The sequence below is a fragment of the Sphaerodactylus townsendi genome, linkage group LG01 (assembly GCF_021028975.2).
Source record: "Sphaerodactylus townsendi isolate TG3544 linkage group LG01, MPM_Stown_v2.3, whole genome shotgun sequence".
Lineage (NCBI taxonomy): Eukaryota > Metazoa > Chordata > Lepidosauria > Squamata > Sphaerodactylidae > Sphaerodactylus > Sphaerodactylus townsendi.
The window spans coordinates 135,495,814-135,511,590 of record NC_059425.1 but is presented as its reverse complement, the minus strand read 5'-3'; the positions used below and the strand labels follow the sequence as shown (position 1 = coordinate 135,511,590).

The following is a 15,777-nucleotide window of genomic DNA, read 5'->3' as shown; positions in this document are numbered from 1 at the left end:
CCCTTATGGTGCCCTCTTTTGCCACTGGGCGAAGACTTTTTTTTAGTCTAGCATTCCTTCAGTGATTCCCTCCTCCTTACCCTAAGCTTTAATTACTGTTTTAGGATTTGTATTTAGCTTTGTTTTGTTTAAATTATGTTCAATTTCATGGTCTGTAAGATGAGTTTTTATTAGGGATGTTTTTCATCGGTTAGCCGCCTGGGTGACCCTGATGAGGGTAGAAAGAGGGGATATAAATTTTGTAAATAAAATAACCTTGAACAGAGATAGCTAATGAGTGAAGGTTCATTATAAGGAAAGTTCGTGTTCTTGTAAAGGAGTAGATGCTGGGCGACAACTCTTTTCAGTACTTTTAACTCTCAATTTGTTAGAGAGATTCTGTAAGAGATGGATACTGCTTATCCTTTCTCTGTAGCTGAAGTGCTCCCAAGTGCTGGGGAGATGAAAGAATTTGATGCAAAGGTTAGATGCTCCTTCAATGAACATCATCTTAAAAATACTTAAGAGGTTTCATCTGCATTTACTGTTCACATTTAATTATCACAAGGAGGAAATAAAAGATGTGAAATAATTAGTATGAGAGGTAATGTTATGCGAGGAAAAATATGCAGTACAGGAATTGTAAATGATTCTTTTTATCTATTAGCAATACGCTGATAATTTGGCACTACACCAAAACAGCCCTTCAGTTCATGGACCACGTGAACGAAACCATGAAAGGAGTTCACAGAACACACCTGAAACTTCTCCCCTGTAGCCTCTTTAAAAAGCTGTTTCCAGAGAGATCAATTGGGGTGGGGGTGGGGGTGGGATAGAAAGGGATGGAAGTTTGAGAGGACATCAACAAATCATCCTGCATGAACTTTACAGTTCTCCTTTCATCCTGTATCCCTTGAGCCACATTTCACTCTCAAAGGTCCCCTCAATCTTTGGAAGCAACTGTGGTGAATAAGGAGAGACCCTTTCTGTGAACTTGTTCCATTAATTGCATGTACAGGTATGTATGCACACATACACAAAACAAAAGCTATTTATCATAAGGAGGTTTTTCAAAGCCTGAATTAATTTTTTTCACTGCTACTGTGTAAGACAAGAGAGAGGTTTCTACCACCACTCCATGTAGAAACGGTAGGATTTACAGTTGTCCATTGATCCCATGGATAGTAGAGGAGTGAATCCCCACACTGGTACTCAGTGTGGAGGTATCTTGAATAAGAATGCCAGAACACAAGTAGGGTTACTGGAAGGTTCTGTGGAAAGGGGGTATATAGTCCCTCTCCTCTAGGCTCAACCCAGCATAAGGTTATGGTCTATTACTTTAATATTTTACATTCTCTGTAAATATTGCGAATTTTAATGACAAAACTATTAGAAAAATGAAAAATTAACCCAAATTCCCTGCTGGAATTGATAATCGGTATATAAAACATCTCATTTACAAAATAAAGCCATGTGATTTTGCTCGTAACAGCAAAATCTCACTTCTTTAAAAAAACCACTTTATTTTCTAGAACTTGTGTTGCAATCCTAAGAACACTTTCCTGAGAGCAAGCCCCACTGAATAAAATTCCTACGTAAGCTTGTGTAGGGTTGCTCCCCTAGTTATGAATATTACATTCTTTTACAACAATTGACAGTATAATCAATGTGCTTAAAAATCAATTACTTATAAAGTACTGTCTCCAAAGCATTGGGTAGAAGTCAGCTACAGAAACAAAAATGACCTTTATAAGATAACATGTATAAAACAAGAAATGAAATGTGATTTTATTTAAGGCAATACTGGGCTACTTCACAAATCACCACCTCAAATATATACACTGTTCCACACTACTATTTTTCTATCACATTCACGATGGGTTATTTAATACCAAAATGTGGTTTAAATCCTCAATGTCAGCAAACTATTTAAAATGTACAATTCCATTGCATTATGGAAGTGGAAGAGTTGTTGATCCAATTAAAAGAAATGTAAATAAAGATTGAGTTAACTACAAATGAGTAGCATCCAAAGGTACTGGATGTTTAATGGTACAGAAACAGTGCCTGCATGTAGTTAATCAATTAAATGTGATCTGATCAAACTCCTCTCCTGTACATATATTTTATGCAAAATAAACTGGATATGGTAGACTTACCTAGGCTTTACTTCAAAAAGTTTAAGATTAAAAGAACATTTTAAAAACTGGATCACTTAATTACAAATTAAAATTCTGAATATAAATGTGTCATTTAATATTTCAGACTTACAGACTGCTGGTGGCAGCAAATGATTTACAATAATAAATATATACAAAAACGTATCTACAAATAAAAAGTACTGTTATATATGAGCAGTGACCCAGTGAAAGATACCACAGACAATTCACAAATATTTCAGTCATGGAAGGGACAAATCTGATTTTTAAAAATTGAGGTTTTGATCAGTTATTTACACAACTGAAACAATGATTCTGTTCCTTGAGTCCCATAGGGATAAAAACAAAAAATTCACATGACAACTGTCATGGTTTTGCTAGTTTAAACCACTTCAACAGAAAACCTTAAAAAATAGTATCATGCTTGATGGCTTCCTACTCAATAAAAAATGTAGTACAAGTCATGTTTACACACTAATTATCAGTACTATGAGTCCACGCACGCTACTCAATTATTTTATAACCTCTGCATTTGTCTCCCAGTGTCCGTCGAGTTTTGTCAGACTTACAATAGGCTTCATTTCCTGAAGTTGCTTCAACACAAGCTCAGTGCAATCCTTAAAAGTCTTGTCTAAAACTATTTTTACAGTACCACTGCACTGAAACCGTGAAGCATTAGCAAACTGTACATGGGTTTCACTTTCAGTACATGACCGTGTTCTTGCCAAAGAGTTCTTTTCATGTGATTTTCTTGAGTAGGAACCTTTTCTGGTTCCACAGCTATGAAAACCTCTTTCTGTAGTTTTCTTTTGCTTCACAGCAGACTCTTCAAGGAACTTGAGAAAAGATACTTCAAACCCCATGGGCTTAAAGGAACTCCAGTCAAAAGGAGCAGGCTGTTCTTGAGCTGTTTGAACAGCAACGGCAGTTTCCTCTTCTCTGCGCACATCACTCAGTTCAACGGCCGACATTTCATCTGGCTTTTCAATTTTCCTTTTTTTGTTTTGAGGGGGACTTTTTTCTTTGCATGCTCTTTTTAAATCACCATTTATGTTTTGCTTTTCTGAAAGGCAAGAGTTGGTGTCTTGAGAGTTGCTATTTACATCGGAAGAGGGCTTTGCTTGGTTCTCTGCACTTATGAGGTCTTCGTTTATAAGTTTGGTGATGAAGAGTTCAGCGAGCTCGTCTACTTCATCCTTTTCATCTTTTTCAGGCTCCTTCTGTGTTATTGGAGTAGGAACTCTTAAGTCCTCACAGTTCTCTGACACATGTGGTGGCGATTCTTTTATTTCACTTTTTTTATCCTTAATAACCTCATTTTGTGGAGATGCTTCTTTTTCTGATGAATATGAATGCTTATTTGAGACAACTAGGAGACTTTTGTGTTTTGAGGTAAATGCTTTAGACAACTTGTGACATTTATAATGCCTTATTATATTATTCTCACTTGTGACAATTGATGAACAACCTTTAATCATACATGGATACTGAGTGAGAAATCTGCTTGTACATTCGGATAAGGCTTCATTTCTAGCCTTTATTGAATACACATGTTTTCCACGTTTCAAAGAAAATGCCTTATTTTCAGGAATATGTCCAACCTTTGAGTTTTTATTTTCTATAGCAATAGTTCTCTTCCGCTTGGTCCTAATTGAAATTTTGTTGCCGGTTTTTCCTGCCTTATTGTATTTTAATCCTCTATGTTTAATTTTCATAGTTTTTTCCAAGTTAGCTTTGCTTGAAATATTTTCCTGACCTGGTGTCAGGAACCGTCTTGGTCTTATTAAATGGTCCTTATGCCTGTCATTATGTTTATTAAAAATGTGCCTTAAGAGATTAGATCTTGTGGCATAAATACGGTCACAACCTTCACAATCACACTTGTACATACCATCCTCTGTTTTGGTTTGCTTGATCTTTATGCCATGATCTGTCTCAAGATGAATAATGTAATTAATATATGCCGTAAATGATGATTTACATTCAGACTGATCACAGGGGAATCTTCCAACATCCATGGCTGACTTCATGCTAGCAATTTCCTCTGGGGTCATTTCGTGGAGTTTCATGTAGTGCTGAATAAGACTTGTTACTTCTTGAAATATTCTAGAGCAGTTTCTCACTTCACATCTAAATTCTTTTGCATCTAAACTAGATATAGTTTCATCACAATCTTCTTTAGTACAGTCATTCTCTTTACTTGGCTCACTTTCCTCTTCAGCCTCTACAGAGAATGATGGCAGATCAGATTTGTGCACTGCTTGATAATGAAGAATTAAATTCTGTTGTATTGTAAAAGCTGCAAAGCAACCTTGATGCACGCATCTATATGGTCTATAGGGACTATAAGTAGTAGGAAATTCCAGAGATTTCCGAACTGGTTTTTTGTATTTTCTTTCTTCTTTTTCTTTCCTATGTCTCCGGATTTTACGGACTTTGGGTTGCACCTGCACATTACTAAGTGAAACTATACTATGAAGCTCAAGCGGAACTGGAACGACTTGGGGAGGCTTTTCTAATTTTTCAGGAATACAAAGAGTATTGTCTGCCTTCACTCTTTCTGGAAGCTTCACAGATTCTATACATGTCTCTTTCTTTCTTTCATATTCTTTAGTCAACTGAGATTCAGTTTTGCTTTCTATTAAGACATATGGAATAGATTTTAGTTGAGCAAGTCTTGGTGTTGAGCTTGCAGGTTTGTTTTGTGATCTCCTCCCATATGGCCTTTTCAATTTCAGTTTTACCATTTCCTCTGTCGTAAAGTGATGCACCAGTTGACAATGGGCCCGGAGATTAGAATTCCTTGTAAATGTTTTTGGACAGGTAGCTACAACACATTTAAAGGGGGCATATTTTAATTGGTGTTTCTTGATTTCTAGTATCATTTCAGAAGTATAGTGATGTATTTTGCTGTAGTGCTTAAATAATGCATCCTTTGTCATAGCACTGTAATTGCACCCTGGTGCCTGGCATGTAAAAGGCTTATGGACTTTTTCACTGAACTGAGTATGCGCTGCAACAGATGGCTGTACAAGAGGTTTGTTCTCAGATGTTACAACGGGAACTATAATCTGTGGCAGCAATGCATCTTCTGGAAGACAATGAGTAATGGTGTCCAATGCTTGACTAGGCATTTCACTTTCTAATTTCAGCTTTTTCAAACCTTCTAAAATTTCCATAATTTGGGTATCATCTTTGTGCAAGCTTTCAGATTGAGATGGAGCAATTTTGCCAGGGGCAATGTTTGGCGTGTGTATGACAAGTTGAGCAGGGCAGGATGATTTAACATTGTGTGAAGAATTTTCTGAAGAAGATTCAGCAGCATTCACTTGTGCTTTCTGCAGTATCTCAATTGACACCTCTTGGATTTCAGTTTTTACTTCAACCAACTGCGAGTTCATAGCTGTTTTAATGGTTTCAAATGCTTTCTCAAAATTTTGAATAACATTAACCTCTGAGATACCCAACTCTGAGTTTTCTTGAATGCAAGAACCCAGCCTTACCTCCGAGTCACCATTTTCACTTTTCACTAATGCCGGAGTAATTTCTGAATAGATTTCTTCATTGGTTTTGATATTCTCTTTGACATCCGCTGTTAATTCTTTGACCACATTGTTTAGTTTCTGTGTAAGACTTTCCATTAACACTGGCGACTCACAGTGTGTCAGTACAGTTGACTGTAAGTTCTCTGTGGAAACTTGCATGCTTCCTTCAATGTTCCTAGCTAAAAGTCCCAATGCTGTCAAATCATTAACTATTGATTTCTGAGAGATGTTAGGCACAGCTAAAGAAGCCGCTGCTTTCTTCTTCTTCTTTGAACTGCCAACCCCTTTTTTGTTTAAATTACACGATTCTGAATTTTTAACACTACTTATGACTGAAACACGTGAAGTACTGCTTCCAAAGTTATGCGATGAGGAAGGAGAATTAGAAACCAAGCTGGGACATAAGCCGTTTTCAATAGTCTTTAGTATTAACTCATCTGGAAATACAGGTAAATTGCTGCATTCATCTATGGAAGGAATTTTGGTGTTAAGTATTCTATTTTGGTCTGTTAGCAAGGTAGAAGGACTGCACACAGCTTGTAACAGAGACGACACTCCTGGATTGGGCAAAACGGCTGCATTTATTTGACTAGTCCCAGAGACACAACTTGTAGTAACTATGTGTGGGAGAATTTCTGTAGAATCAAATGTACTTGGAATGCCTGCAGTTTCCAATGCCTGTTTTATAATTTCATTTCCTTCCTCATTCTCATTTGTATTAAAATTAGTCATACTGGTCCGTGGAAACAAGTTCTGTAAAAAAGCGGCAGACCGATTCTCAGTTGCAAGCAGCTGCAGGAACGATGACTCTTTAAAACATGCCTCTGGATTAAATGTTGATTCCTGCTGCTGCTGTAAGCTTAAAGCATTTGAAGAAAGAATCATACTGGTAAGTAAAGAGGACTGTCCATTCAGCTGTAAGGCTTCCGGAGAAATCTCAGATTCATCCAGAGGTTTACAGTATGACCGTTTAGATAAGTGACCACCAAGCGATCTGGGATTGGAAAAAACCCTATAACATCTACTACAAATAAATTTACCATCCCGGATAATTGCTGGCCATTTTGCTCGTTTATTATGCTTTGGTCTTCTCTCTTTCCCATCTGGACCTCTTTTACGATCCTTTTTTGCCTTGGCTGATAGCAGAGATTGAGGAGTGACTTCACTGAAGTTATCATTATTCACTTGAGATGGAAACAATGAGTCAACACTTTCCTCTTTTGAGAAATCAGAATGAGTGTTTCCTTCCAATTGGGAAGAAAAATGATTGGTACTCTCCATTTGAGAAAAGACAGAACTTGGACCATTGTCTGTTGGCGAAGGAAAGAGAGAAATTGGCCCATTTTCTGCAGGCAAAGGGAGGAAAGGATCTGAGCCGCTGTCAATGTTCAAAGGCATACCTGGCTTTTCCAGATCATCCAGGTGTGAAGATAAAGTTGCACAAGACAGATGTTCAATTTGGGAGCCTAATGCAGTGTCTGGTTCACTCTTAATATGAGGAGACAGACCTGTGTTTATACTTTCCACAGCAGGCAATAATGAATCAGTCATACTTTCCAGGCGTGTTGGGAAAAGAGCATTAGAGAGCTGCTGCAATTGACTAGTGCATGAGGGATTTAAACTAGTTTTGGCTTGTTGAGGAAAAGCCTCACTAGTGGGAGAGGCCACTTGTGGTGGCATAAAATAAACTGTTTTGCTATCATTTGGCAAGCTTGGCAAGCTGCTTGTTTTTCTATTTTTCTTATTTTTGCGCTGCATCTTAAATATAGCATACTGATCAGGATGTGCTGTCTTCATATGCTTGCCAATGCTCTGTACAGAATTGTAGGTTCGTGTACATCCTTCAACCTGGCAAGGAAACCTCTGAACAGGAGCAGCCAATGGAATGATTGGGACAAATGGGGTGCCTAAGCTCGGCTGGGCTGAAGCCATTGGAATCCCTTCTAAAGTTTTCAGAGGCATATTACAGAGATTAGGAGTAGTCTTAGTGCTTTCTTCAACTTGAGGTTTCGAAATCAGTAAATGTTGATACCCTCCTTCACTCTGTATGCTGAAAGGCACTTGGCTTAACTGTTTTTCTGGGCTTTTTGTAAAAACAGAAGCTGAAGTTGTTGTAACTGAATTCATGGAAATAGTCTGGGACTGGCTAAGAAGATTATCCTCCTTTTCTTCCTGAAAAACTGGAATATCGCTGCAGTTATCTTCAACTGCTGAGCAAAGCTGATGGGGTACAGGAGATGCAGTATGTATTTTAGTGCTTAAAGCAAGCAATTTGCTCTTTCTTGCTATGTTTTCCCGAATTTTTTGACCCAGAAGAGGTATCAAAACATTGCTGGCTGGAACTACCGATTCTGACTTCGCTGGAGTAAGCAAAGATTGTTCCAAACTTTCAATTGAGAGTGAATTACTCTGTTCCAGTACACTTGCAGACACTTCTGTTTTCTCAATTTTGGGCAGTTCATCTTTGACTTGCTCTGTGATAAAATTTTCAGTTTTGACTGTGTTATTTTCTGATGGACATACAAATTCCTCTTTTGGATTAGTTTCCTCAGGAGTTTCGTTATCTTCTAAATGTTGAGAACAATTAGCCTCACCATCAGGTTGTAATGTTTTTTCAGACTGTTTAGAGTGTTCTTCAATATGTTTTTCTAATTCATTCTGAGAACGGTAAACTTTCCCACAACCTGCAAATCTGCAGGTGTAGGTATTATAATGTTGTGCTTCATGATCATAAAGCAAATATGCTTCAGCAAACACTCTTCCACATTTAGGGAACATGCACTTGGCCCTGAAGACTGGGTGCTCTTTTCTATGATTCAGTAGTTCAGTGTAACTGTTAAAACTAGCCTTACATTTCAATTGTATACAGATATAAGGTTTGCTGCCACAGTGCATCTGTAAGTGGTCATTGAGGTGAGTAACATTTACAAAGTGTCGTCTGCAGTATTGGCAAATTACTTTCTTGCTCTGCATTTCAAGAAATCGCTTAGCTTCTTCATTGTCTTTGTGACCTTTTGCATGTGCAATTAAATTCTTAAAGTATTTAAAGCCTTTTTTACACAAAGTAACTGGACAGATAAATTCATTGACAGACAATGGCTTCTGAACTGGTATTATCTCTGGAATGTAAGGTTTGTCTTTTTCATAGTTTTCATCATCAGAGCCATCATTATCATTAAAAACAATGAAGTCCGCTGCATAAAGGCTGTTCTTTTTTATGTGCCGTTGTTCCTGTTTAACTACAGTATTGTTCTTCTTATTCATACCTGCAGCTGCTGTTTTAGGTGGCCTTCCTAGTTTTCTTAATGGTTTCATGGCAGCCAGTCTCTCTTTACTGGATTTCTTAACATGTAATGTTACATGAGGAACAAAAGTTTCTTTTGAATTAAAGTTTTGTGCACATATGGGACAACTGTAAATTCCATCTGCATAGTGTTTCTGTGCATGCCTAACTATCCGATGTCCAAGGAATTCCTTGTCACACAACACACAATACTGCATGTAGGCTTGCCAATTCCGGAACCTAGCTGATATGAATCCTCGCTCTCTCAACTTCTTTATTTCTCTGTTTTTCTGCTTTTTATCTCTAATCCCTCTAAGTAAGTTGGTAGCTTCATCGAAGCATCCAGGAAATCCATTCACTGAAGATTCTTTGTTCTCGTCTTGGCACTCTTCTGCCTTTTCATGCATTTCATTATCATTTAGCTCATCTATTGAGGATACGATTGATGCCTCCTCACCCATCAATGCAAGACACTGACGCTTTAGCATTTTCCAGTCCCAAAATTCTGGGTCAAAAGGCCACTGTGTTTTTAACACAAGCAAGAGCTCACAACGTAATGAATTTGGTATTGGAAGGTTTTCTTCATCATATTTCTGGTCAGGCTGATTATACAACATTTCAACAGCATAGTATGCATCCACTGTAGGCTCGAGAAGAAATTCACTCAGTTGACAAGCACGTTTAACTTCCAAATCATCAGGTAATAAGCAAGATATAGTCTTGCAAATGGAAATCTTGACTTCTGTATTCTCGCTAGCTTCCAAACGCAAAGCTTTCACGCACAGCTCAATGCAGGTTGCAAGTCCAGCAGCTTCAATCTGTAAAGGAATAGACAGGTTTTATATTCTAATTTATCTACAAGTACCTACAGTCATAAATATCATGTAGTCTGTATTGCTGATGTCAATCAATCAATATTGCAATTTTCTGTTAGTATTTGACATGCTTAAAAAAGAGATAGACTGCATAGCAACTAGAACAAAAACCTATGACAGAGATCAGATTCCTTATGTTTGACCACTACACTAACAACTTGAAAAGACTCCTTCTCTTATGCATTTTATGCAGAACAGTCTAAAGTTTGCCAACACTGGGTAGCAAAGTAGAGGTTCAAGTGTCAGACCAGGGGCTGGGAGAACCAGGTTTGAATTCCCATTCTACCAAGAAAGCTTTCTTAGTGATTTTGGGTCACACACTCTCAGCCTGACACAAGGTTGCTGTGAAGATAAAATGGAGAAGGAGGAATACTGTAAACCCACTTTGATTTCCCACTGAGGGTTAAGAGTGGATTATAAAGTAACAAAATAAATAATCACAGAGAGATAAGTTACAGAATAGGTTAGTGCTATCACTCTCATACGTACACTGTAAAGTAGGTACTTGTCATGTTTGACTATGTGTCAGGGGGATGCTATCTAAGTGATTGAGATACATTCCTGGGATGGTGCAACTGCTTAAAATAACAAATGGGTGCTGCTAAAAAGATATATGTAAGCAGCCTGCTATATGTGTCCACTGCCATCTGTGCATTCTCTCCTTGATCTTTACTTTATGGCTTCATACGCTTGTAGACAACTAGGCATCTCCTGTTCCACGGGAACTGTTACATCTGTTATCTTGTAGGGCAGAAAGCCAGGTGGCTTTCTCTTGCTATCTGTCGCTGATCTTGGAGTGCCTTAGCTCTAAAGGTGGTTTTTCACAACCTCTTGAGAAAAGGGGAGGGAGGGGTTCTCTAAGGGGAATAAAGGGGATTGTGAATGCCAGCTTCATCAGAGCTGGCTTTACCAGTGTGGTGCTTCAATGCCTATCCAATAAACGCTACCGATCAATACCCCAGAGTCCGTTTATTGGCTTAAGGTTCCAAGATCTAACATTATGTAATTATTTTTTGTGCATTTTGTTTTGTGATTCAGTGTTGACTTTTATACTTATATTAGTGTGGGTGAAACTGTAGACCTCTAGAATAAGAAAGAAAAGTGCTGAATGAGTGATGGAAGTGTGTTATGAATAGATGCTAGCTGCACCTTAGGGGGCAGAGCTGACTGGTTTGTAGAGAGAGTTTATTGGTATGCCTAAGTGGCAAGTGGGAAAATAAGCCTTTGTGGTTAGGTCTATTTAAGGAACACGAGAGAAGGAACTGTATTTATCTGAAAGCATGACACTTCTGAATTTTACTAAAACCATTATACCTCTAAATAAACTATTTATTGTTTAAGAAAAAACACACAAATGTTTTATTTAGAGCAAAGGTTTCCCTTTTACCTCAGAGTCACCCCTACATGCTGACCATTCTACCAATTATAACTAAAGTCTTCTGGTCCAACGAAGAATTCTAAGGAAAAAGCTTCCGTTGTAGCGGAATTAAGAAACATTTTAAAAGGCAAGAAGGCAACATAATGCTCGTCACCTCAGAACACCATGGAGAGGTGCCTTTATAGGTATTACATATAAGAAATAACAAAAAAGAAGTAAAACCTCAAAGTACCCATGAAATATTTCACAGGAAGAAAGGGGATTCCTGGCAGGTCTATCACTTGTTATATATTGATTATTCCTTTGTTCACACCTGAAAAGCTTGGTGAAGCTAAACTGACATAAATGTATCAGTCTATACTGAAAACTGATGATAAATTTGGCATCTTCAATACTTCTGTGTGTCTTCAACATAAAAGTATACTGTACATTTTGGCAGAACTCAAACTATTCTAAAAATGTAGAAAATTGCAATGTTTCTGTTTGAAGAGAATAATCTCCTCTTAGTAACACTATTTATACTGCTAGATATTTTCTCTGTTTGCCAAAATATTTGAAACTACTTAAGAAATACTCATGAAGTTTTCCTCTCTCCACCTCTAATACACTTTAAATGTCATTTGATTATTAGCACCTGAAAACAGAACTTAGGGAAAAAAACTCAAATTCAGTATTGAAAACCTTTTAATCTTCTAAATAACAAAGTCAAGGATGTAGGTAAGGGGGGTTCATGGGTTTAACCCCCCATTACATGTCTGAAGCTCCCCTCTGCCCCCTCCCCCCCAGCGGCTGGGTTCCCAGCCGGCAGTCCCTTCTTCCCTCCCCTCCAGGGAGAAGTGACTGTAGTCCCTGGCCTCGGAGAGCTCTTTTATAAGCACTGTGCCTGGGGGGCGGGGCTTGGGAGGCGTAGCCTCGACCCCCGGGAATGTGGCCATGCGTTCCAAGCTGCCCCCCCCCGCCCCCCGGCCTCAGTGCTTATAATATCTGCTCTGTGAGGCCGGGGACTGCAGTCTCTTCTCCCCGGAGGGGATGGAAGAAGGGAATGCCAGCTGCCAGCTGGGCTCCCAAACGGTGCAGGGGGGGCAGAGGAGGCTGCCTCCCCGGCTTCGGAGCACTGAGGCATGGGCGGAGCTTGGGGAAGCATGGCCACGCCCCCAAAACCCACCCCATAAAAAATCCATAGCTATGTCACTGAACGAAGTGTTTGAGAATTTTCTGTTTCAGGAAAAAAAATAAAGGGGCATGAGACATGATAGAGATTTATAAAATTAAGCATCAGGTAAAAAAAATAAAGATTTTTCTTCCTCTCCCATAAGAACTTAGGGGGAATGGTCACCATCAAATATGGAAAGGGTAGGGCAAATCTCAAAACAGCTGCCATGGGATACAGGGGACAGTCATAGAATCTTGGGAGAATGCAAGCCTATGTTCTGCTATGATGGAGGCAGCTGCTTCTGATTGAGTAATCTCTGCAAACATAAAGCAGTTATCCTCCTGGTTTTTCCTGAAGCATCTTCTGGAAGGTTTCACTGGCTGTCTTATAAAGGAACAAACTCCTCATGTGGGCTTCACAGAAATCTCAATAACAATGTTTTTATGAATTAAGCTCTCTATACTTGGTGGCTGCTATTTCGCAACTGACAGTAAGGGCTGCTCGACAGTGGGATACACTGCCTTGGAGTGTGGTGGAGTCTCCTTTGGAGGTTTCTAAACAGAGGCTGAATGGCCATCTGTCAAGGATGCTTTGATAGTCTATTCCAGCATGAAAGGAGGTTGGACTTAATGGCCCTTGTGGTCTCTTCAAACTTTAAGATTCTAGGAAATGACTTAATTTGCAGCTCAAAAATGTGGTGTTCAATTCACATTATAGGAATAATTCTCTTTCATACCTTACCTCTGAATTGATTACTTTAATTAGGAAGAAAATGTGGTATACTGTCTTTGTTAACACGGACAACTGGCGACATCTCTCCAGATACACCTGTATCGAAGGCTCCACCCTTTGTTGTAGTTTGCTCCAAAAGAGCGTCAACTCCCTGTAAATGTGATTTTTACAAAATTAAACAATACAGAATTTCAAACAACATGCATACTATAATTCATCAATTTTAAATTGTAAGCAGAAAAGTGATGAGGAGCAAGACAAGGGAAGCTAATTTGGGTTACAGACAGATAAATAACAACAGAAAAGGCAACCTATATTTTCGCAGAAAAACATAAATCATCTGCGACTCAGTACTGTTTTATGTAAATAAGAGAGATCTATAATACCAAATGAAGCTATCATTCCTCATAGCAACATTCCTCAAGGATTATTTAACTGCAATTCTTAATTAATGGAGAACAGTTAAATGTTAGATTTGAAAATATTTTCTCAGAAATTATGGGACTCCATTTTAAATATTGGCGCTTTTTGAATTAGATTTTTATTCCAAAGGGGTAAGTCAACCCTCGACCACTGCCTGGTGTTAAGTTGCTTGAATTAGATTTTTTAAAAATTAAATTGTATCAACTTGGTGCTAGTAGAATTTTATGCTCACAAGCTACAGCCTGACAGTCTTAGCAAAGAATGTAACACAGTATCACAAAATATCCCCATGAATGGAAGGCAACTCTGAAAAGCCTCTCAGAATTCCAAATAAAACTGATTTCTTCACATACTAAAATGAACATTAGTATCAATAAAATTGGTGTCCTAGAAGAAGAGGAGTTGGTTTTTATACCCCACTTTTCTCTACGGTAAGGAGTCTCAAAGCGACTTATAATTGCCGCCTCCTCAACAGACATTTTTCTGAGGTAGGTAGGGCTGTGAGAGCTCTGAGATTAAATACTCGAGTAGGCACCCAGTAGGCTTCATGTGGGAATCAAATGAGGAGTGGTTCTCCAGATTTGAGTCTGTTGCTCTTAACTACTACACCAAGCAAAGCTATCTAGACGTTTCTGTAAAATAAATGAGTAAAACTGGTGATCTTTGTAATGCTTTACATGACATGGACTTAATCCTAAGAAGTAGACTCCAAAGGACTTTACTAAGGCTTTTGCCACCTTTGTTCAATGTCTCCATTTGTAAAATTTATTATACCCTGGATGCACAGCACTAGTACGGTCCAAAAAGAGATTCCAACCTACCATGCACAGTACATCTCTCCCTGTTGCAGCTGTCGAGATAAAAATGCTGCACACAAAATCAGAGCACTCTTTTCGTCTCCTTCAGATTCTAGATTACAGATCATTTCTAAAGCATCTTTGCAATCTATGTCTATTATCTGAAATGAAAAAAACACACACACCCTGATCACAAAATATGTTTTTAGGTAAAACATATCACACATGAAAATGTTTTAAATGGGAAGAATACTGGAGAAAGGAATGGTGGAGTCCAGGTAGCTAAAAAGAGGAAGGTTTTTACTGTTAAGATAGTATTAAAAGACAGTACAGAATTGAAAACATTACAGCTAACAGTTTAGCACTGTTATAGTACTGAATTCTGTTACAGTTAATCTAGATGGTTGAGCTGCTCGGGCAGAGAGGTATGTTAACTTGTGCTCACGCACTGAAAGTAGTACCATATATACTCGCATATAAGTCGAGTTTTTCAGCCCTGTTTTAAGGCTGAAAAATGCCCCCTCAGCTTATACACGAGTCACCGCTTACCAGCAATCACAAGCCGCTTGTTGCTGACCTCCTCGGAGGGCGAAGGGGTAACCCCTGCAGCCAGCAGGCTGCAGGATGGCCTACACCATCCAGTAGAAAGGCATGACCGCACAATTGTTCAAAAATACCTAATAACTTTCTGTGATTGTTCTGATGTGTAATTCACCTTACCCTAAGAGTTAACAATCAATTATGGACATAAAAACAGTGAGTTGGATACAAACCAGGCTGGTAGTTTCCACTAATATCCCATTTCTCCAGCAGCCGCCCCCCCTCCCCCTGATATTGCTTAGGATCTGATATTGTCCAGGAAAGCACTGGGCTGCAGTGTGAGGGGGAGCCAGGAAATACCCATTCCACAGATAGAAAATGTCATCTTGATACAGCTTAGTATCTCCTTGTGATCTTTCCTTTAATACAGTAAGAACCTCAGTAACACTTTATCAGTTGTATATTTTATTTGTGAACTGATTCAGGCTTAATATTCAAGAATATGTATATGGATCATCCCCTTCTCAGAGATTCTCCCATTATGAAATCAAAAGATGTTAATACTCCTTTCACAGTGAAATGACTTCAAACATTGTTGCTTTAATAATCACATAAAATATATTTACCTCTTGCATTAGCTTTTCATTTGGTGATCCAGAACAAAGACAGACAAGGTAAGTTTGTTTAAAATTGCATTTGATACCAAGTTCTGGATGATCAGAGCATAGTTTTGCTAGGATAGTTGCTTGAGTTAACAGTGCTGATTTCATCAGATGTTTGATGCGCATATTCAGTAGCACAGGACCTTCACCGACTAAAAATTCATTCACTGAAAGACAACATTTTTATCTTGTTACACCTTATATCCACAAAGTCAGTAACTTCTAACATCCATTTGTTACCAAAGCATGAA

At 38.5% G+C, this 15,777-nt stretch overlaps 1 protein-coding gene across 1 annotated transcript; it reads right to left on the bottom strand.

The window, feature by feature from the left end:
* Positions 1–1,743: 1,743 nt before the first annotated feature.
* ZNF292 (zinc finger protein 292) lies at positions 1,744–15,690 on the bottom strand. The gene is made up of 4 exons (XM_048494861.1): positions 15,491–15,690; positions 14,349–14,485; positions 13,114–13,255; positions 1,744–9,784 (listed from the first exon to the last, which is right to left on the bottom strand). The coding sequence occupies exons 1-4, from the start codon at positions 15,650–15,652 to the stop codon at positions 2,651–2,653; spliced, it is 7,575 nt and encodes a 2,524-aa protein (XP_048350818.1). The 5' UTR covers positions 15,653–15,690; the 3' UTR covers positions 1,744–2,650.
* Positions 15,691–15,777: the final 87 nt, after the last annotated feature.